This window comes from Rhinolophus sinicus, chromosome 14 (genome assembly GCF_057876585.1).
Source record: "Rhinolophus sinicus isolate RSI-liver-muscle chromosome 14, RSI-T2T, whole genome shotgun sequence".
Taxonomy (NCBI): domain Eukaryota; kingdom Metazoa; phylum Chordata; class Mammalia; order Chiroptera; family Rhinolophidae; genus Rhinolophus; species Rhinolophus sinicus.
Genome location: NC_142514.1, coordinates 34,260,381 through 34,283,852, shown reverse-complemented (window position 1 = coordinate 34,283,852; position 23,472 = coordinate 34,260,381). Strand labels below are relative to the sequence as shown.

The following is a 23,472-nucleotide window of genomic DNA, read 5'->3' as shown; positions in this document are numbered from 1 at the left end:
TAAAAATCCTCAACAGCATATTAGCAAATCAAATCCAGCAGCATGTAAAAATGAAAGTACATCATAATCAAGAGGGCTCATTCCAGAAATACAATGTAAATTCATCCCATTAACAGATTAAATAAAAAAACAACAACACATATTCTTCTCTGTGTCATTTCAATGGACACAGAAAAAGTATCCAAAAAAATTCAACTCTATTCATCATAAATAGTCTTAGTAAAGTTGAGGTAGACGGGAACTTCCTCAACCTAATAAAGAACATCCTTACAAAACCTATAGTCACCATTGTACTTAATGGTGAAAGACTGAATGCTTTTCCTCTAAGTTTAGAAACAAGGCAAGGATATCCCCTCCCCTCACTATTTGTTTAGCATCATACCAGGAGTCCTGGATGATGATAGAAGGCAAGAAAAAGAAATAAGAGGTATGTTGGCTGGAAAGCAAGAAGCAAAATTGTATTTGCAGAGGATATGATTTTCTTTGTAGACAATGCCAAAGGACCTACAGAGAAGTTCCTGGAAGTAATAAGTAAATTTAGCAAGATCACAGACTACAAAGAAAGTCATTTTTTTCCCTGTATGCCATCAATGAACAGTTGAAATTACAAATTAGAAAATCTGTACCATGTACAATTGCACCAGAAATTGAAGTGCTTAGGTATAATTCCAACAAAATATGTTCAGGATTTGCATTTTAACAATTATAAAACACTGTTGAAAAAACTCAAAGAAGATAGACTTAAGTGGAGAAATATACTATATTCACAGATTGGAGGACTTAAAATGAAGATTTTCCCCATTTTGATCTCATTTTTAGGCAATCATCATAAAAACCCCATCAACCTTTTTAAATAGATATTGACAAATTGATTTTTTAAAGTGTACATAATGGCAAAAGAACTTTAAAAACCAAAACAATTATGAATAAAGAACAATAATGGTACAGGGCCCGCTTTCTAATTTCAATACTTACTGTAAGTCACAGCGATGAAGACAATGTAGTATTGACTAAATTAGAGACAAGTATGTCAGAAGAATAGAATAGATACCCCATAAATAGACCTACAAAACTTGTCAACTGATTTTTCTCACAAGTGCGTAAGTCTGTTAAGTGTCTACTTTTTATTTGTTACCTTTTCAACACATGGTTCTGGATTTTAAAAAGAAGAAGCTTTTTGACACATAATTCAAAATAGACCTAAACCATAATAGAAAATCTGTTTAATTTATGTTTGGAAATAACTTTTAAGATATGACACAAACACATGACCCATAAAAGAAAAAAAAGATGAATTGAACTTCATTAAAATTAAAAGCTTTTGCTCTATGGAAGGCACTATTAAGAGAATAGAAACATAAGAGAATAGAAAGAAAATATTTACAAATTTCATATATCTGTAAGGACTTGTACCCAGAATTTAAAAAAAAAAGAAACTTCAAATTCAACAATAAGCAAAAAAAAAATAAAAATGACAAAAGAGCTGAACAAACATTTCACCAAATATACATGGAAAGATCCTCAATAGTCATTGTAGAAATACAAATTAAAACATAGATATGCTACCAGGACACACCTTTCAGAATTGTTAAACAATAACAAACCCCCTCCCAAAATTTATGGTAGCAAATGCTATTCTATGGAGCAACAGAAATTCTCATTCGGTGCTGGAGGGAATGCCCAATGGTACAGCCACTTTTGAAGACAGGTTGGCACTTTTGTATGGGGCAAAATATATACTTATATAACCCAGCAGTCCTACTCTTAGGTATTTACCCAAGTAAATTGAAAACGTGTTCACACAAAAGCCTGTAAACAAATGGTTATAGAAACTCTATTCATAATCACCCCTAACTGGAAGCAACCAAGTTGCTCATCAGTGGTAAATGGTGAACAAACTGGTACAGCCATTCAATGGAATATAACTCAGCAATAAAAAAATAAAATAAAATAATAAAAATTAGCTATTAATACAACATGATAAATCTTAAATTCAGTTTACCAAATGAAGGAAGCTAGAACCCCAGAGCTACGTGCATTTGTCAAAACTCTTAGAAATGTACCTCAGAAATAGTGAACTTTACTGTATGAAAATTAGAAGAAAATAGCAAGTATGATGTTGGAGATTCTGAGGATTTAATGCAGCTTATAATAAATGAATCTAACAGTATTAAAAATGTCAGACATATCTTTAAATTAACTTACCTCAGTAACTTTTGAATATGGTGTTTTTGGCAGATACTGTAAGACTAAAACCAAAAAGAACTACTCTTGTTCAGGAGTCAGCAAACTTTCTGCAAAGAGCCAGATAATAAATAGGTATTTTGGGTGATCATTTTTTAAAATTAAATATACCTTTTAATTTTCTATTAGTCCATAGGCTCCTTCTTTATCTCTTTTCTTCTGCCACTGTATTTTACTCTTGCAATTTTTATTTATTAAAAAAAACAGGATTATTTGTCTGTTGAATTTCCTTAAGATTTTGTTGATATTCCTATGGTGTAAACATGTTTCTTTATCTGAGGTATTTCCTTTAAATTGGTAGTAGGATCTAGAATCTTAATCAGATTCAACTTTTTGGGTTTTTTTCCAAGTCATGTTAGGTCTTTCATCAGCCAGCAGGCATATAATATCTAATTTATCCATACTCATATTCTCTCTCTCTCTCTCTCTCTCTCTCTCTCTCTCTCTCTCTTTCTCGCTCGCAATTCAAATTCCAAGATGCATTACATAGGAGTTACAAAACTGATGCTATTCCAACTTTGTCATCCATTCTTTATTTGCTGGAATACTTCTAGAAAGATGTACTTTCCTTCATACAGTAACTTGTATCCGTTCATGTATTAATGTTAATAGATGGTCGTTTTTCAATATTTACACATATAATCTGTAAATAGTGACGTTTTTATTTCTCCCTCTTTAATCTTTTTGCTTTATTATGCTATCTGGGATTTTCAAAACAATATCAAATAGAAGTGGTGATAGAGGGCTCCTGTCTTGTTCGCCATACCAAGAGGAAAGCTTCTTATGACTCAATGTTAAGTATGATGCTTGCTGTAGATTTTTTGTGGATATTCTTTGTCAGAGTACAGATGTTCCTTCTATTCTTTATTTTAATGTGGTGAATTACTTCCTTGATCTTCAAGTGTTAAATCAAGTTTGCATTCCTGGAACAAAACTCTTGGTCATAATTTTTAAATATATATATATAGATATAGATATAGATATGTATATGGTATCTCACTGACTTTAATTTGCTAATATTTTACCTAGGATTTTTACATCTAAGTTGCTAGTGATTGGTCTGCAAGTTTTCTTTCTTACAGTGCCTCCCTTAGGTTTTGTCTAGCCTAATAAAAATGAGTTGGGAAATAGTCTCATTTATTCTCTGGAAGAGTTTATGTAAGATTAGTTTTGGTTAAATGTTTTTTGACAGCCCACCTTTGAGGGAGAGTTTTCAATAATGGATATAACTTGCTAATTTCACTTAATTGTGGCCAGATAACATACTTTGTATGATTTCAGTTGTGTTAAACTTACTGAGACTCATTTTGTGGTGTAACAAATGGTCTCTCCAGGAGAATTTTCCATATGTACTTGAGAAGAATGTATATTGTGTTGTTGTTAGGTAGCGTGTTCTATAGATATCTGTTAGGTTTAGTTGGTTTACAGTGTTGTTCAAGTCTTCTGTTTCCCTGTTGGTATTCTTTCTGTTTGGTTTATTCTATTCATTGTTAAAAGTGAAGTATTGAAATCTCCAGCTAATATGTTGAAGAATTTCTCATTCTCATGCTGTATTATTCAGAGTTCTCCAAAGAAACAGAAGCAACAGTGTGTGTGTGTGTGTGTGTGTGTGTGTGTGTGTGTGTGTGTTTGTGTGTGTGTGTGTATTGAGGAAGAGAGAGAGAGAAATGTTAAAGAATTGGCTCACACAGTTGTGGAGGCTTGGAGAATAGAAAATATGAACATTCAGGAAGAGTTGCAGTTTGAATCCAAAGACAGTGTGCTGCAAGAATTCCTTCTTCCTCGGGGGAGATCAGTCTTTGTTCCATTAAGGCTTTCAAATGACTGGATGAGGCCCACACACATTATGGAGACAATCTGGTTTACTCAAAGTCTATCAATTTAAATGTTAACCTCATCCATAAAAGCCTCACAGAAACACATAGAATAATGTTTGACCAAAAATCTGGGCATAAGCTGAGCCAAGTTGACAGATAAAATTAACCACCACACATGCTTTTCCACACTCTGCCCGCAGCAATTTGTCAAAATTACCATTTAAGTGTTCTTTATGTGGTCTTCTCTTTAGACTTTATTTTATCTTCTATTATACTTATAATATAAACCAAGTTATAGAATTAGAGAAACCCGAGTTCAAGGCCAGCTATGCAACGTTTTATCCTTGTGACTTTGACCAACTCTATCTAAATTTTCTACCTAAATTAAAGTACTAAAACCATTATGATTAAGTTATTTGTGCAAGGTGACAGTGCAAATTAGAACAAATGGTCAAATTCTATTTAAATTCTTGTCCTTATACACAATTCATTATAAATAATGTTTTGAATTTGATAGCAATAAAACTCTCACAGGAATTTTTAACTGTATATGAGAATTTCATTTGTTTTAGTATGGCAGGTATGTTTTATTTAAATACTATGTAATTAGTGAGGTTGCTGCTCTTTTTTTCTGGCTTTGTCTTAGACTCTTTAACCACCTTTGTCCTAAATTTTTAAGTTTGCAAACATGAGTAGATATCTTTTCTGTCTTTGTTCCAGGGATATTCTAAGTATGGTGTCAATTACATGGTGTAAGATAGTGATCATTGATGAAAGGAATCTTTAGAGAACAATTTAACTCACTGCCAACTCAGGGAAGGAAAGCCTCGGCTTTCTTTAATAATGTTTCATTTTATTAATGACTTTTGCTGAAAGGAAAATATTTCTTCATGGAAATTCTGAAAAAGTTTCTTCTGAGCTATATTATTTCAGAATACTTTCATAAAAAAACTAAGTAGATATTAGCTGAAAGGGTTTAAGCCTAATTTTCATATAGGAGAACAATCTAATGGCTTGGGATGGAGGTTTAGATTTCATAGTCCAGTTTACTTGCATTCTAGGAAGAAGTACAATGTAAATCAAGTTAGATCTGGATTTAAATTCCAGCTCTACCACTTAATAACTTGTACCTTTAGGCAAGTTATGTAATTTTTCTGAGTTTCAGTACCTTTTTGATAAGGTTATTAAAGGCTTAAATGATACCCATATAAAAAAAAATACCTAACTCAGTCATAGATACCTTGAAGGTACTTAAAAAATACTGGTGTCATCCATCTTTTTCTTTATTTACATGTGGGCAAATGGGAATGCTGGTAAGGAATAAGAAGGGAATTACCTCTCCATGCCCTGGGAATGTATTTTCTGGCACTGAGAGGAATGATACATCTCTTCAAATGTTTGCTTGATCCATAGTCAATAACATATAAGATGTGATGTTTCTTGCCTCTCTGCTTTTATATAACCTGACTTTTGAAAAAAAAACTATACAAGGACTCTTATAAGAGATATGTATGTGTATTGAATATATATAAAATGTAAAAAAATAGAGTCTTAAAATTTGAAGGGAATAACCATGAAGGTCATCCTTTTTGTTTCTCAGGGCAGAATTCCCCTCTAGGAAATCCTTGATCCAGATGTGTGTCAGAACTCTACATGAGTTACTCCCTATTAAGGCAACCATTCTGTTTTTAGAATGCTTCATTAATTAGAAAGTTCTTCCTTATCTTGTTGTTTATTATGCCTCCTAATAATTCAACCCTTTGGTCCATTCTATCCATAGAGCTTCATAGAATAAACAAACCTTATTCCACATGTGTGCAGGAACTATGTCTTAGTCATCTTTCTATTCTCAGAGTCTAGGATAGTAATTAGCCAATTCAAAGTATGGTTTTATGTAATGATAATTGAGGTTCAGATTTTTAAAAAACATACTGTTATATGTTTTTTTCATTTGTAACTTTAAAAATTTAGTCAACGTTTTTGTTACTTCTGGCCAAACCTTTTTTCATCTGTATTGACAAAATTAAGCAAGGAATATTGATTTATGTTTATGTATGATACTACTTATTATATAATCTGGAAATTGATCATTTTTCCCAGGGATAGAATTTTTAAATTTATTTATATCTCTTTCATTTAGTTTTTCTTGCAACATAATTTGTTTCTTACGGTTGAAACCATTACATTTTTAAATTTCTTATGCCTCTTTTGTAGCGTCTTTTGCACTTACTACAGCCAATTACATTATCTGAAATATTGTTAGAGTAAATAAAGCTGCATTTTATTAACTTATCACACTGGACAAAAATCAGCAACATCTAGCTATATTTCATTTAATAAAAAGATCTAAAACCTAATAGTAAGGAAAGGTTTAAAATAAAAAATCAAATATATACCATCTAAGCACTAACTAAAAGAAAGCCATTGTAGCTATGTTTATAGTAAACCAAACAAAGTTAAGGGGAAAAGGCAGTAGTAGAAATAAATGGAGTTACTTCATAATCATAAAGGGGTTTGATTCACCTAGAAGCTCTAATAATTCTAAATATATATTCAGATTTTCTGTGAATTTTTAACTTGCTCTATTATTTGTTGCTTATATTTTTGACTTAATCCTCTTTTCCCAATTTTATGCCATCAGCAAATTTCAAAAATCGTTTTTCTTCATAATCTGTATCCAGCTGATTTCTTTCATAAACTGAATGAATCTCCCTTATTAATACTAATCTGTGTAGCTCTCTATTTGTGCTTACTAGTTGCTTTTGTTATCAATTCTCTTTATTTCTGTTACAGTTTGACTAGGTAACAAGGGTATTGGCCAGTAGGTGAGAAAGATATTTGATACTAAATTATATAAAATAACATACCTTAAGAACATAATTACTGTGAATGATATAGTTAATAAAGCCATCTCTTTGGAACCTTATTTAATATGCCTTTGAATGTGTCAGTTAGTAGAACAAGCTGCCCATAAAAGGAGAAGTATTCATATATTTGATTCCAACTAGCTTGCCTTTCATTTTTGCCTATTGTGGCTTATTATTGCATTTTGGCTTATGAGTAATTATTCTAGGGCCTCTCCGTTGTAAGTCATAGGTGGGTGTTAGAATGCTTATAGCTATATTGTTTTCCCAAATACTTATCCTTCAAAGTGCAGGTACAATCTGTTGAGAGTTCATATAACAATGTATAAGATATACACATCTTATTATGTATCTTGACACACAGTATCCATTCCCATTCATTTATTGATTCAAGAAACACCTACCGAGTGTCCAGTCTTTGATAAGCAGTATTAGCAGACATATAATGAAACTGTATTAGTTTTATTGAACAGAATAATAAATTCTCACCTACCCTTTCGTCTCTTTCCTAAGGCATCCAAACATTTAACTCAATTTCTTATAATGGGGGAGGGGGAGAGCATTTCCCAATGAAACATAGCATCATTTTAACTATAAAACGAATTAATGAAAATCTTCACACTTTTCAGGATGAGAGAGACCCAGAGAAAGAAGAAGAACTGGAACTGAAAAGAGGTCTTTTATACAGAGACTCTGCCTATGACAGTGACCCCGAGTACAGGTATGGGCTTGGTTAATTCTGTTTATAGAGGTCTTTCTCATAGTTGATACAAGTATAACCTGCTTCTTAATCTGCTGGATTTGTAGGAAATTTAGACTCAAATTAGCAATTATTAATTATTTATATATAAAGTACTTAACTACGTAAAATCCTAGTAAAATATTTGAATGTTTGCATTACTGAAACTTTTAAATGAAAACAAATACAGTCAATTAATGGTGATGCTTTTATACTACTTAAGACGCTTAGTCTTTTTAGCTTCCCCACAAATCCCCATACTCAGGACATATTTCAGGATGTATTTATATATCCATGCTAGTAGTCCTATGTCTTCCACCACCTTTGAGTATGAAATTAATTTGGAAGAAATCTCTTATCAAGGAGTTATTTAAGTGACCTTTTACTTTCACTACTTTGGGATTTGGGAGCTGGCTTGGGGAAAGAATCTACTACCCATGCAGACTTCCTTCTCACTTTCATATTGTCTACCTTTGACAAAATTTTAGATGTTTGCTATGGTAGCCTTGCCAATTCCCAGGGCCCTGGGCTGCTCTTCCCTTCTTTTAGTACTGTCTATGTATATCTAAAATTTCTTCAGTACTTCTGGCGTTATTATCCTATTTCAGCATTAGTCCTAATTAAAGATGAGACATGAAATGATGCTTCATAAAAATGTGACTCAGCCACAAAAAGAGAAATAAGGATAAAAATAATTTGAAGTTCATATGTAGAATACAACTTGGCCTTTTATGACTATTACCCAAAATTTTGAGCCATGTTGTTCTTTTATGAAATTAGTTATTGGTATAAACTGTTCTCTATTTGCTTATGCATATTTTCTCAAGTTATTAACAGTAGGAATATGTTCAATATAAATAAATGCTTTAATTATGAAATTATAACAGAATCTCAAACTGAGTAGTTTAAATGTTGGCTCTACGTTTTTAAATAACACAGGATTAACTTTAGTTTTCATCTCTTCCCCATTGATCACTATCTGATTAATTTGATGAATCTACTAAGATGTAATAAATAGCCAAAAGCTATCTTTAGTATTAACAAATGGAAGTAAAACCGTCCAAATAACATATAGACTTATATTATTCAAATCCCTTGAATAATTAAGAATAAGCCTTCATTTTAAGTGAGAAAATGTTGCTTGATTGTAATTTGAATTCATTGTATCTTGTGTTATTAACTCAAGTATCATAAAAATTCTTTTTATTAAATATTAAAGGTTTAGTTTTTCTTTTTTAAAATTTTTTCTTGAAGGTATATTGATATTCAGAAAATTTGAGTTGCTGTATATTTATATGATTTTTTCAAAGTGTTGTAAAAATTGTAGCTTAGGGATCTAGAAAGTTTCTCATGATTAGAAAATGGAAGTGTTGTATTCATCTTTAAAAACAAAAATATGATGTTGGTAATTAGATTAGCCAACTTAATATTGATGCCTGGTATCTGGACAGTATCAGTACAGGTCCAGTGTTTAACTTGTAGCCACCTTAAAAAATACCAGTAGACAAACAGAAGGGTTTTGTGACTAGCAATTTTTGCCAGCCTAATTTATTTTTTAAATAGATCATGAGAAAGTAATACATCAAATATAACTTTTAGTAAGAATTATGATTTTATGACATTCTCATAAACAAGCATGGCCAATTATGGCCTTAGCTAGATGTTAGGCGGGTGGTCTGCTGGCTAAATGATGACATGGGAAAGATTATTAGCCTCAGTCCTAAGTTAGCTTTGGGAGCCATAATAAGTCACATTTAGTGATATTATGCTCAAACTGTAGTTGTTTTAGCTTTAGTGATAACTGCCTTTAAGAATAAAAAATACGTTCATTGTTTTATTTATTTATGAAACTACTCTGCAGTATTCTGGCTATACTCCATAGTAGGTCAGTTTTATGACTAGTTGTTTTGTTGTTGTTTTTACTAGAAGTATGGGAGGGAATTCAGAAAAGAATAATGAAAACAAATGGGATGTTCTCTATGGACATGGTAATAATCTTAAGTGTAAGCTGCATTAGTGAAACCAGAGGGATGACTTAAAATGTCACTTCAAAATACTATTTTTGTGTGTTTAAATAAAGACAACTTATCCTCTTTACCCATATGTGCACTAAAAATGATATTTGAGGTTAAGGAGACTTTATTTTAATCTTAATTCAATCTCCCATCAGAGTTGAAATCCCTTTTTTATCCTCCTATTGTACGTTCCTTATTCCTTTCAGGATAAAATTCTGTTTGACTTTTTTCTTTTAATTAAAAAAATATTTTTTTATTACCCTGTTTCTGCGAAAAGACCTAGCCAGACAATCAGCTCTAATGCATCTTTTGGAGCAAAAATAAATATAAGACCTGGTATAATAAAATAAGACCAGGTCTTATATTAATTTTTGCTCCAAAAGACGCATTAGAGCTGATTGTCTGGCTAGGTCTTATTTTCAGGGAAACACAGTAGTGTCAAGTGTATCTGTTTGACTCTTAATAGTTAAATCTTACTTATTCTTACCTCTGCAGATATGTCTGGTATTTCATGGCATTCCGGACTGTTTCCATGCCTTGGAATAACCCATGTCTTCTTGTTTATCTAGTGAATGCCTACTCATTCTTTAGGCCTAAGTTCTAGTTATTCCCTCTTCGGAGGTACTTTTCATGACCTCAACAGACTGTTAGGCATTTTTCCTTTGTCCTGCTGCTTCCTCTCATATATATAATTTCAATTAGTAATATCTATCTCACAATGATAGTTATTTCCTTATATGTCTGTCTTGCCTCCTCCTATTAACTGTGAGCTCCTTAAAGGCACAGATGTTTTACTTTTCTTTTGTCTGCCCATCAAGGTCTCTGAAATGTACTAGGAGCTCAATTTTTTAAAATCGTTCAAATGTTAAAATTGGGTCCTTTATTAATAATGATCAGTTGCATTGCTGAAACTCTAAGACATTACCTAGGTAAACTCATTTTACAATTGTGATATTTAAGAACATTCTAGATAAGGAATCAATAGTGGAATTAATAATGATGAAAGCTGTTAGGACTTATTTGTCGTCAGTGGCTCATTTCTACATATTTTTACTCAGGGAAAGCAAAGACGTAACCTGTAAGTAAGCTATAAATAACCAGTCTTTAGTAAATTCATTTGAATAGATGTCTTTAAATGTTTACTGTATAGTTCCTGCTAATTAATAGAAGAAAAATGACAGCATGGAATTTTTTCCCCTAAGTTTTCTTTCTTCTTTTTCTGTAGAAAACTAATCCTCTAATTTAGTGCTTTCTAAAAATGTAGTTCCTAGACCAGCAGCAGCAGCATTACCCTGGTACTTGTTAGAAATCCAAATTCTTGGACCCCCCCTCAGACATATTCAATCAGTAACTCTGGAGGTGAGGCTCCATAGTCCAAGCAAGTTGCAATAAGCCCTCCAGATGACTGTGGTGCATATTAAAATTTGAGAACTTCTGCTATAATTTATCAGTAAATTTTGATGTCTTTAATGATATCTTATTTGTATATGGTATCTTTAAAAATACAAAATGCCTTTTAGGTTTTATTAGACCATAATATAACCTCTTTCTAGCATCTATTCTGAACTCCAAGATTCTGAATACTTTTCTTTCTGTCCATTCAATCTATCCATTCATCCATCCATCCATCCAATGTATGTATAGAGCATACATGTTTTGCAATCAAAGTTTTGCTTGATAGGAACTTTTGTTGAGTGTTATGGAAAGGAATTCATCTCTCATAAAATGTCTTTGATTATATTGTCTCTTAGATCACAAGTTTGAAGTATAGCATATGCATTGTTGTATTTTAAAGTCACTTTCAACTCTAGTTCTTTGAGTGCAAATGGTAATGGCCATTTTTAAAAAAATTCTTAAGACTTGCCAATTATTTTTTAGAATTAGTATTCTTTGGGTAGCCTATCCATCTTACCTTCTGACCTTCTCTTCTATGTATATAGCCTTATAGATAGTTTATCTTGAACATAAGTATAGAGTAATATGTGCTTGGTCTTTATTTGATACTGATTATAGAAAACACCGTCAGGGTTTCAAGAGAGTTCACCCTTTTCTAAACAAAGAACTAGTCATACCCTTTGTCTCCTGGTCTATGGTAAGCTGCCTAAGACATTTTTCTTCTTTGTGTATATGCTAGGCTTTAAAAAATAAATTTATAATGTATACGTTAGGATTTGAAACTGCCCATGTCTCAGATATTTTCCTAATCTCTTGTCTTTTTTATCTTTTTTTCTTAATAGCATTGTCGTAGTTAACAGAAGGCTCCCTATTCAAGTAGCAAAAATATAAGTTGCTAAAATAAATGCATTGCATTTAATAAAATAACAGTATTATTCCTGCTTTGAAGATAACCATTTTATGGCATATAGCACTGATACAGTATTTTGTAGAGGGTAATAGGAACTTACTAGATGCTTTGAATGAATGGATGCTCGAGATACTCATGTAAAACAGAGAAATACAGTCTTTGAAAGCCTATTACCGAAATAAGACTTTTTAGTGTCACTTACACATTTTAAACTTATTAATATACACAGTAATGGAAAATCAGAATTGCCTTAATACGTTCACAGTGCATGAATTAGACAGCCAGTGCTTCCATGTCTGGAAATAAATATTGTTTTTAGGATTCTGAAATGATTGTTTTTAGGATCTTGTACCTGTCTATCCATGAGCCATATTAGAACTCGTTCTGTGTTCACATCTCTGTTTTGCAATTCAGACTTCCAAGCCGAACCAATTCCCAAATTCTCTCCAGAGAGTCACAATATTGTTTACTAAATTGAAAAAGTTTGCAACTTTAAATAGAAATAAATTTTGCAAGATCTGAAAGCATTAGAATGTCTATTTTGGTCACTTTACAGAACCTTATTGGGTTCACAGTTGCTCCTAAAAAGCTTTCTGAATTTTATTTATTCATTGCAAGCTATTGAGGTGGTATTTTAAGGTAGTTTTGAGACATGAAAAGAAATGCTGTCTGATGGAACCAAAACAGTAGCAAATCTATGCCTGGTAACATTAAATACAATAATTTATGATAGGGATTAAGAATTTGTTTTACAATCTCAGAAAAACATACACTGTGGTATTTGAAGTTAGCAGTCCTGCTGCTTACCTTTCTGAGATGAGAGTTTGGTAATGATGTGTGTTAGAAATCAAACTTCTGTTAAGTAGGTTTATTGTAGAACTAGTCTGGCAACTAAACAAAATAATAGAGCTCAGAAAAGGACATTATCATCTGGCCATCAGTGTGCAGTAAAATTGCTGATTATGGGCAAAAGGGACATAGGAACAAATTTGTGTTTTGTGAAATATTAATTAGTGCACGACTTGTTGCACAACAAATAAACAAAATACAACCAAGCAAACACAACATGTGGGATTCCTAAGGCAGTATGAGGGAACAGAGGCAAATGTGGAGACTTAGACTGGTAGGTATGTCTGCAGAGATACAAAGAGCATGCAGAAATCTTTCTGTTAATGTATTTGTATGTGTCATTTCTTTATCACTTGACTCAAATTGTCAAAAAAAAACTTTCAAATGACAACACGAGTTAGGCTTGGTGAGAAGTGGTATGAAATAAATTGTATTCAGTTGGCTAGACTATTTCTTGAGCAAAGGCAATGAAAAAAAATGTAACTATATCAAAGCAATAGCATTGAGACTTGGCTAAAACCCTTTGAAATTTTTAAATTATATTGGTATTATTAGAAATTGTTTTAATTACCTCTCTGACACTGACAGGATAGAAGTAATGATAATCATGTTTTAAAATACCTTTGCTATCCCAGAGACTATATCATTTTCAAATTTTTCCAGGGTGAAAGAGGTGGTACCAAGTGTAAAGAAAGTTTGACAGAATCTAGTAAATATCAGTAGGAAATAGGAGGTAGAATTCACTTTAGCAAAGCCATCAGGAAATTGAAAGACCCATTGTCATAGTTCATGGAAGTGAATTTTTAAAAACTTAATATAAAATGCATCAACTGTAACAAAGGAAGGTATTTTAAGCTTTGTCATCCTAAATAATAATAACAGTAATAATAATAATAATTAAATAATTAAAAAGAAATACATTTTAAAAAATTGAATAACTACTTACCATCCAGCGTAAGAACTAGAACATAACCCATACCTGTAAACCCACCTTATGCCCATAAGCAATTGCATCTCTTTCCACAAAGATAATGGCTATTGTGACTTTTCTGTTAATCCTTTCTTCTTTAGTTATACCACACATGTATCTATCTTTAATCAATTAATTATTTAATTTTACTTGTTTTAAACTTTATATAAGTGTATTTATAACTGTGTATTGTTTGAAGTTTGCTTTTTCCCTTCAGTTGATTTTTCAGTTTCATCCATATTGATGCATGTAGATACAGATACTAATTTTCCCCGCTATATACCATACCATTGTATGCATATGCCCCAATTTGATTGATCTGTTCTAATGTAGATGGATATTCAGGCTGCTCCTAGTTCTTAGCTCTATTCCAAAGAGTGTTATTAGGAACATATTTGTGCATCTCTCCTGGTTCACGTGCAAGAATTTCACTGGGGTACCTGGGAGTGGAATTACTGGGTGGAAATTGCACATTCATCCTTACTGGGTCATGCCAAACTGTTTTCTAAAATAAGTGTATAAGTGTTCTTACTACTGTACCTCCTGTGTGACACTGTGTCAAACTCTAGGAATGATAACAGCCATTCTATGCCTTTGTTCCTGGTCACTTTTATTGCATTCCAGTGTTGAGATTGACTTCGGGCCAAATAACAAATACTTCTTACAGATATACAGCTCTAAGGGTTCCTATTTCACAATTGACAATAGAAGTAACACCATAGGACTGATAAGTCCAGGAAGAAGTGAGATTCCAAAGATATGAAGAAAATATTTGTAGCATCCAATAGCCAGGACATACAGTTTTATATAGTGCAAACTTCATAACCTCTAACATGACTGAGAGGTCTTACCTATAAAAAGTACTTAATTTTTTGAAGTAGAGCAATCATTTCAAAAAATAACCTTAGTCTTTGAGAAAGTCAGCATTTTATTTCTAGCAAGCGATATGGTTAATCTTACATTTATGATAGTAAAATTATAACTCTAGTTAAAAAGCCTTCAGAAAAAGTTGCCGTTTCTTCTCTATTCCCATCACAACCATTGGGGCCCTCGTCTGTTTCATAACTTCCTATCTGTTTTCTCTCTTTTTCTTCAAAACTCTCAAAATTACAGTGGATCCTATCACTTCAAATAAAGATTTCTGCCTGGTTTTCAATTTTCCAAAAGTGGTTCATATTCAGCCTAATTTTCTGTTCCTCCTGAGGACAATAGAAGCATGTCACAATAAAAGGGCCTTTAGAGTCATAGACATGAATGGCACCCCTTTCCATTCTGCCACTTAGAGTTGAGTAGTCTTAGGAAGTCACTTTACTCCACAGAGGCTCAATTTCCACAGTTCCAAACTTCAAAGGGTTTTAAGATTTTTTTTCATAAATATATATAAATTACCTAGTAGTTCAGTGCCTCAGACTTAATAACTTCAATGTGCAAGGTAAATACTGTAGTATGCACCTTACAACAATACTGCAAAAATTTTAAAAAGGAAGCTGAGATTGGACAATTAAATAAATTGCCCAAGGTCCCCAGTTACAAAGGATTGAGTGGAATTCAGTGCCAGCTCTGCCTGACTTTAGTGGCAAGGCACTGTCATAACCGGCCACACCACAGCATCTGTGCTCTGCTTTTACCATGTTGCTCCTATCTCTCTTCTCTGAATTCCTTGTTAATAACTCTGTCTGCCATGCGCAATTTTCATTTTATTGTTTTGTCATTGTTCCATGCAAGTAGCATCACTCTTGGAAGGCACAGATCTTTTTGTCTTTTATTTCTCATAGCCCAAGCATAGGGTCACACACCCATGAAGTACTCTGTATTTGAATTATGTAGTACTGCCTCTCATCTAGTTTCACCATTATTTTAATCTTTCATATACTTTTTTGTAGCTCATTTCAGCAGCCACATGGCACTCTCCATTTGGATGATGGCGAATACTGGTCCAACAGGGCAGCCTCTTATAAAGGAAAATCCCACCGACCCATCTTTGAGAACAGCATGGACAAGCTATACAGGAACTTATACAAAAAGGCCTGTGGTTCTGTTTCTCATACACAGGAAAGCTTCTAAGACCATCCACGATAAACTGTATGAGATTTTGTGTCAACCTCTCAATGAAAACATTTGATGTGATCAATATCTGTATTCCTTTTTTTTTTTTTAAACAGGTGGTTCTAATTGAGTACAGTAGTTAGACTTGAGTAAGTTTGTTACTTCAAACGGTAATAAATTATCATAGGCTAGCCTTTTTTTAATCACAGGAGAGAGTGCTATGGTCCAAAAGTCAAAGCTCTGTGACACAGTCACAACGTCCCCTGTGATCATGAGAAGGATGTTCTGTCACACGTGTCTCATATCACCATCTACAAAGCCAAGAATAGATTCTCTCCAGAAATGTTCTTCTGCCTTAATCACCTCGTAATTTTCTTTTCATATACTTGACCGGTATCTTGTCTGAGTAAGATTTAATTAATATTAACTCCCTTTTCTTGGTAATGAGCAAAAAGATATACTGTACAGAAATGAATTTCCCAAGACTTTAAACCCCGTTTTAACTGGTATTTTTACATTTTTCTTCTCAGAAAAGGCTATTTATATTTCTAAGCACATAAGAAATAGCTTTCTTTTTAAAGATTATATAAATCATTTACTCCCTTTTCTCTAAAAGAAATACCTAAGTTACCTAAAATGCCTAACAGTTGGCTAGAAATAGCAGTAGCCAGTATAATCCAAAATGTGAATAACTTATTTTTAAAGGTAGAACGCTTTGCCTGATTTTTTTCTAGGGCCATATCTTTTGGTGCAAACAGAATCAGAAAATAGCCTTTGTTAGGAAGGGTATAGAGACTCAAAGAACAAGGGAATTACATTGTAATTTATTTAGAGTTTTCTTAGGTACCAAATGGTCCCCAAAAAGTAATATCCTCACTTTAAAGAACACTTGGAACCATAGAGAGGAATAAAATGTAGCAGAACTGTTTGTGGTAGGCACTGGAAAGTTGGTTGGTTGATAAAATTAGCTCTTTCCCCACCCCCTACACACACACACCTTTGAGGCCACTAACACTTTGAAGATACGAAGAAATCAGTTACCTCACATTCACCAGAGGGTGAGTAGAAGGAAAACAGAGAATAGGAAATAAGAAAACTTAGCTTATAAATTTGAAGAGTTGACTACAAGATCATGTTTCCGCATTGACGGCATCTTTGGTTAATTCTATGATTTAAAAAGAAAAAAAATGGACTTGAACTACATTTAAATTGAAATTAACTTATAAAAGTGGGTGACTTATTTTTGTATTAGAAAATATTATAATACTTGCAATCTGATAACAGGACTTTTTAACTTCATGTTGAGTGTTTTAATATGGCAATCTGTGATATAGCAGAAAAATGCATCAGAGATTGGAGCCAGGAATCCTGGGCTCTACTCCCATCTCAGGCATTTTCTAGCTGAGTCTCTTTAATTCTCTGGTCCTTAGTTTCCATCAGCTATGAAATGAAGAGACTGGACTAGATCAGCATTTCCCAAACCACATTCTGTGGACCACTGTTCTAGGACATGGTTGTAGAACTGTAAATGCAAGTATTTCAGTGTTCATATTAGTTTAAGAAAATCCGTGCATGATATTCACCATCCCCCCCCCCCCCCCATTTACAGAGTCATAGGATGACAGGAGTGAATGGGGTGCTATTAATGCTGAAACGACAGTTGTAAACTGGGACTGTCCCGGAAAAACTAAGACATACGGTGGTCATAGTCATAGCAAACACTAGCATGTTAGAGCCTCTAAAAAAAATCCTGGTATAAACCTGTTCTGCTGTAGCATCTAGTAGCGAGTCTGGCACTAGGGGGTGCTCATTAAATATTTGTCGACGTAACCCAGAATTTCCTAAATGAAATTGAGCAAGTAGCAATATTTGTTGTTAAGGTCATCTTTCCCCTCCCCTTCTGTCTTCCTCAGCCTCCCACACTCCCTCTCAAATGTCCTCTTCAGGTGCACATGGATACCCGTTGGGGAAATGCTAGACTACACGACCACTGAGTTACCGCTGGCTGTAGGTTATATAATGACGTTTTGTACAATAAGCTTTTGAAGGTCAACATTGCAAAATGCTTTTAAAAAAGTGCCTCCTCAGTGAAACTTAGTATTTGGGGTGTGTGTGTAGACAAATGAAAAACTCCATTTAAAAGTTACTGCTTGGTGAAAAGAACAAATATGAACTTCAAAGAAAATGTTTTGCTACCATAGAAAATCTCTCAAGTGAATAGTACCACAAAATTACTTATTGTATCTATACCTGCCACTGACTATGACAAAGGCCACAAAAAAAATGGGTGTCGAAGGGGAACTTCAGAAAGTGATATTCTGAAAGACATTGTCCTGTGGATTAAATCTGACATCTCTCTGAAGGATCAGGTGCATATTTTCAGATATGTAGTACGTTTGCTTAGTGTCTGATTATTTTCATTCCCTTGGAGAAAAAATGGTTTCTGTTGCTGTCTGTAATTATTCCTGTGAATTCTTGTGTTGTATTATCTTTAAAGAGTAAAACCCTTAACTATATGAATAGTTGTCTTTTCTCATTTGATAGAAGCAATTATTTATTCTCTTAGCCTTTTTTTCCCTGTATTTCCCACAATCTTGTAATAGTTATTGGACTTAATATGAAAGATAAATAGGCCTTCTTCCTTATAATATATTTTTCTTTAAAATAAAAAGGGGGGGATTTTACAAAGGAAAGTGTTAATTCAACTAAGAAAAAAATGAATCATTGAACTGAAAGTGATTTCTCCCTGGTTCTACTACTGTTTATGTAACCTCGTTAAGTCATTTCTCCTTCTTGGAGCTCAGCTTTCTTACCTACAAGATGATGAAGAGGTTAATTTAGAATAATTTTTAAATGTTCCAACGTTTCTATAACTGTATAATTTATTAACACGAGAGACCAGGAAGTTCTGGGAAGCAGAGTTGTGTTGAACATTTGTGTACAAGTCTTTATGAGGATATAGATATTCAAGAAAATGCATTTTGCTATATTTCTATGGATCACCTCCACAAAAGTACTGAACATGAGTAAGTGATATAAATCAGGGTTCCTGAACTCAAGAAGCTTACCTTGACTATTGATGGAAGGTCGGACAAGTGAACACTTACATCTATAGATTTCCTCATTTTCAATCTATCATATTCAGTGTAGGCTCTTCTACACAGAATATATTTCTTCACCTTTGTAGCCCCAGCACCACAATCTTGGCATATCTTTATTGTAGCACTTAGCAAAACTGAATTATCAATGCCTTTCTTAAGTGTCTTTCTCTATTGGTCTAGGGCCTTGTTTACCTCTGCTTTCATGGCACACAGTAGACATACAACGTTTGTTGAATGACTGCATGAAAGAAAAAATACGTGAAGGGCCACTAAAAACAATGCAAAGCCTAACTCTATCTGAATGTAAGAAATAAGATGCCCTGACAAGTCTGTTGTTATCAGCTAGTCTATCTCTACCTGTAGCCAAAGAGATAAAAATGGAAAAGATAAGAGAAAAATCTTAATTGTACCATGGTCCTCAAGAAGGAAGGTATCGGTCCTCAGTTGAAAGAGTATTTCTGTAGTGAAATCTCTTTTAAAAGAGTACTTTTTAAATTAAGAAAAAAGTCATATGACAGCCTGTCTTTTTGTTTTCTGTTTCTTGGCTAACCAACTAAGATCTACAGTGTTCAGGTGACTAGAGCCAGCTCCTGAACTGCTACTGCAAAGAGTGATAAGTATCCGGTGAGGCAATGGACCAAGAAAGCAATTGTCTGCAATTGTTTACGCGCCTTATATTCCAATGCAGTTTAAATCCCTTCTATGAAATGCAAATTTCTTGGTTTCCAAGATGAGCCTTAAATATTTTCTTTCCCAATGTCTTATCTTTTGTCATTCACAAAGCAGTGCATTTTTGACTCAAGGATTGAATAATTCTCTATCTTCTAGCATTCAGATGTAACCAACCTACTTAATCTAGAAACCACGGCTCTCTTGATTAATTAAGAATTAGTATGATAAGTAAGGTATTATGTGAATATTTAAACAAAACTGTCTCAATGAAATGCAGTCTTTTTTTTTCTTTTTTATTAATATCTTAAATCTCAGTATGTTGCATTCAAGCTATGATAATTTGCATAAATGAGCCTGATGGAAGAGAATGTATTCGGTTCTAAATTTGTATAATATATGAATATTTGCAGGTTTTTTGAGGGGGCACGGTGTTTTTTGTTGTTGTTTTCCTTCCCATCCCCACCAAGTGTCATCTTTAAAGTTTTTGAAACAAGAGAATTGAAGTAGTAATTATTAAGGACCATTGTTTGTGCTTGGTCATTTACATACGTTAACTTACTTGATCTTCACAACAACCCTGTGAGTAAGGGTAGTTATAAATCGTCCCTGTTTTCCAGACTAGGCAGTGAAGGATCAAAATGCTGTGGTTTGCCAGTGATAAACACAGCCAATAAGTGGTAAAACTTGGATTTAAATCTAACCCCAACTGTGCCTCTCAACTAGATAAGTGGTTAAAAAACAGCTTGTTACAGTTCATAAGTTTCTTTTTTAATTTTTCAATTACAGTTGACATTCAATATTATTTTATATTAGCGTCAGGTGTACAGCATAGTATAGACATTTACATAATTTACAAAGTGATCTCCCCAGTAAGTCTAGTATGCACCTGGCACCATACGTAGTTATTACAGTATTATTGTATAAGTTTTTAAATGGTGGAGCTAGTATCTTCATAGAGAGAACCTCAGTGGGTTACAATGCAAATTGAATTCACATTAATGCGGTAAAACCTGGGGCAGATTTCCAACATACAAACATTAAAAATGAATAAAGAGATCATCTCATGAACTAAGGTAGAAGTTGGTGGAAGTTTATGAAAGGAATATCACTGAAGATTTTAACTCACCTGAGATTTCGTGGTAACCAGAGTTCACGTATGGGATAATTCCAGGTAAAGAACTTACAGTGTGCTTTCTGTTGATCCCTAGTTACCCCCTTTGATTGAGTAACCACACATTCATGTATCATTACACTTCTTTTTTTTTAACAGCTTCATTGAGTCATAACGTACAAAGAACTGTACATATGTAATATGTACAGTTTGATGAATTTGGACATAAGCAAACACCTGTGATGCTGTCACCACAATCAAGGTAATAGATATATACCTTGTGTCCCTATTTATTTGTTTAACTGTGTGCACCATGCTGTACAGTAGTTCCCTAGGACTTATTCATCTTGAGTTATTATTAGCAAATAGAAGGGATGTTAACCCCTTGTCAGATATATCGTTAGCAAATATTTTCTCCCATGCCCTTGGTTGACTTTCAATTCTGTTGATTGTTTCCTTTGCCGTGCAGAAGCTGTTTACTTTGATGTGGTTCCACTTGTCTAATTTTGCATTTGTTGCCTACCCAAGAAATTGTTGCTTAGAGCAATGTCAAGAAACTTTTCCCCTATGTTTTCTATTAGGAGTTTTATAGTTTCAGGTCTTACATTTAGATCTTTAGTCCTCTTTGAGTTGATTTTCTGTATAAGGTTTAAGGTAGGGGTTCAATTTCATTTTTTTTGCATGTGGATATCCAATTCTCCCTACACCATTTGTTGAAGAAACTATCCTATCTCCATTATGTGGGGACTGTATATGTTGCTTTATTTCTGGGCTCTCTATTCTGTTCCATTGCTATATATTTGTCGTTACCATACTGTTTTATTATTATGGCTTTGTAATGAGTTCAAAATCAGGAAGTGTGATGTCTCCAGCTTTGTTCCTCTTTCTTAAGATCACTTTGGCTATACTTGGTCTTTTGTGGTTCCATATGACTCTTGTGATTTTATTTGTTTGTTTGTTTGTTTGTTTTTTATTTCTGCAAAAATGCCATTGGGATTGTGATGGGGATAGCAATGAAATGATGGATATGGTGATCTGTAGATCACTTTGGGTGGACATTTTAACAAGCCACATGGTAACCACACACACAAAAAAAAATGCATACAGAAGATACACAAAAAGAAAAATGAATAAAAGAATATCACTACGAAAAAGTAACAGAAGACAGCAAGACAAGAATAAAAAAAAAACTACAAAACAGAAAACAACATAAAGTGCCCTTTTCTATCAATAATTACCTTAAACTGAAATGGATTAAACTCAATCAAAAGACAAAGAGAGACTGAAGGGATAATAAAACAAGCCCCAACTATATATGCTATCTACAAGAGACTCACTTTATATTTAAGGACACACAAGCTAAAAAGGAAGGAATGGGGCCGGTCTGGTGGCTCAGGTGGTTGGCGTGCTGTGCTTCTAACGCTGAGGTCACCAGTTCGGTTCCCACATGGGCCAGTGAGCTGCACCCTCTACAGCTAAGATTGTGAACTACAGCTCTCTCTCGAGCTGGGCTGCTGTGAGCAGCCGGAGGTTGGCGTGAGCTGCCATGGGCTGCTGCGGGCTGCTGTGTGCTGCGGTGGGCTAACCGTGTGCAGCCATGAGCGGCCAGCGTGAGCAGCCATCAGCCAACGATAGCTGCCCTGAGCTGCTGTGAGCAGCCGACAGACGGGCGACTGACTGCCTCAGCCGGGTGTGGGGGGAGCGCAAGGCTCATAATACCAGCGTGGGCCAGGGAGCTGTGTCCTACACAACTAGACTGAGAAACAACGGCTTGAACCAGAGTGGGGGGTGGGAGGTGGAAGAAGGGGGGGGGAATGAAGGAATGGCAAAACAGTATTCCACGCAAATAGTAAACAAAAGAAAGCATAAGTGACTATACAAATGTCAGGAAAAGTAGACTTGAAGTCAAAAGTTGTCCCAAGCATCACTACATTTCTGTTGCATAAAAATTTGAAGAAGTTTGCTTCCTGAGTTTATAATATAATTCAAAAATAAGATGAGAGAAAACCTTTAATGTCTTTGAACATATATAATAGAGTTGAGAATAATTGTATCCTGTTAGAGACTTCCTTTCATCAATGAAACTCATTTTCACTGGAGTTTTTGTTTTGTGTTTGGTTTTGAGTAAAATTAGTAATATATGCAAACAAGGTATTGAAGAATATATATATGTGTGTATATAGTTTTGGTGTTGTTTTCAGAAAGTTCTATTTCTAGTGGATTGACAGCAAATGCATCATAGAAAAGGCACTTCACAACTTTTCTGAACCTCATTTTTTCTACCTGTGCAATTGGATATTAACAAACATTGCTCTCCATTCCTCAGAGAAGTATTAGGATTAAATAGGAAAATAAATGTGGACATTCCTTGACATGTATTAGGCACGATCATATTTGCTTTTTGGAAATGACCTGGGAAAAGGAATTTGCAGTTTGAAAAAAAATTAATTCCATCTGGAATAATAGCAATACTGTTGGTTCTAGAGTTGTACAGACCTTGGGGTTCTATCTTTGAATTTGTCACCTCTGTGTTACTTAACCTTTCTGAACTTGTTTTCTCACTTGTAAAATGGAAGATATTTTCATAATGTTGTTGCGATCATTTAAAGAGTTTATGCATGGGGAGCACCTCTTACGATGCATGGTGCTCAATAAAGAGTAACTGTAGTAACTAAAATTCTAAGTCAATATAGAGTATTCTGAAAGAGTTTGAGGGTCTGATTGGGGGAAAACAGCACA

The 23,472-nt window shown here is 33.9% G+C and overlaps 1 protein-coding gene across 4 annotated transcripts in view; it reads left to right on the top strand.

Moving 5' to 3' along the window:
- SPATA6 (spermatogenesis associated 6) overlaps nt 1-18,365 on the top strand; it is a 97,996-nt gene extending 79,631 nt beyond the window's left edge. For 2 of the 4 annotated variants that reach the window (XM_019710877.3, XM_019710875.3), the window contains exons 12-13: nt 7,555-7,646; nt 15,687-18,365. In XM_019710877.3, coding sequence (XP_019566436.1) covers nt 7,555-7,646; nt 15,687-15,867 — 273 coding nt within the window. In that variant the 3' untranslated portion in view covers nt 15,868-18,365. The remainder of the gene's footprint in view (nt 1-7,554; nt 7,647-15,686) is intronic. The other 2 variants (XM_019710876.2, XM_019710873.2) reach the window with 1 other exon arrangement.
- Nucleotides 18,366-23,472: the final 5,107 nt, after the last annotated feature.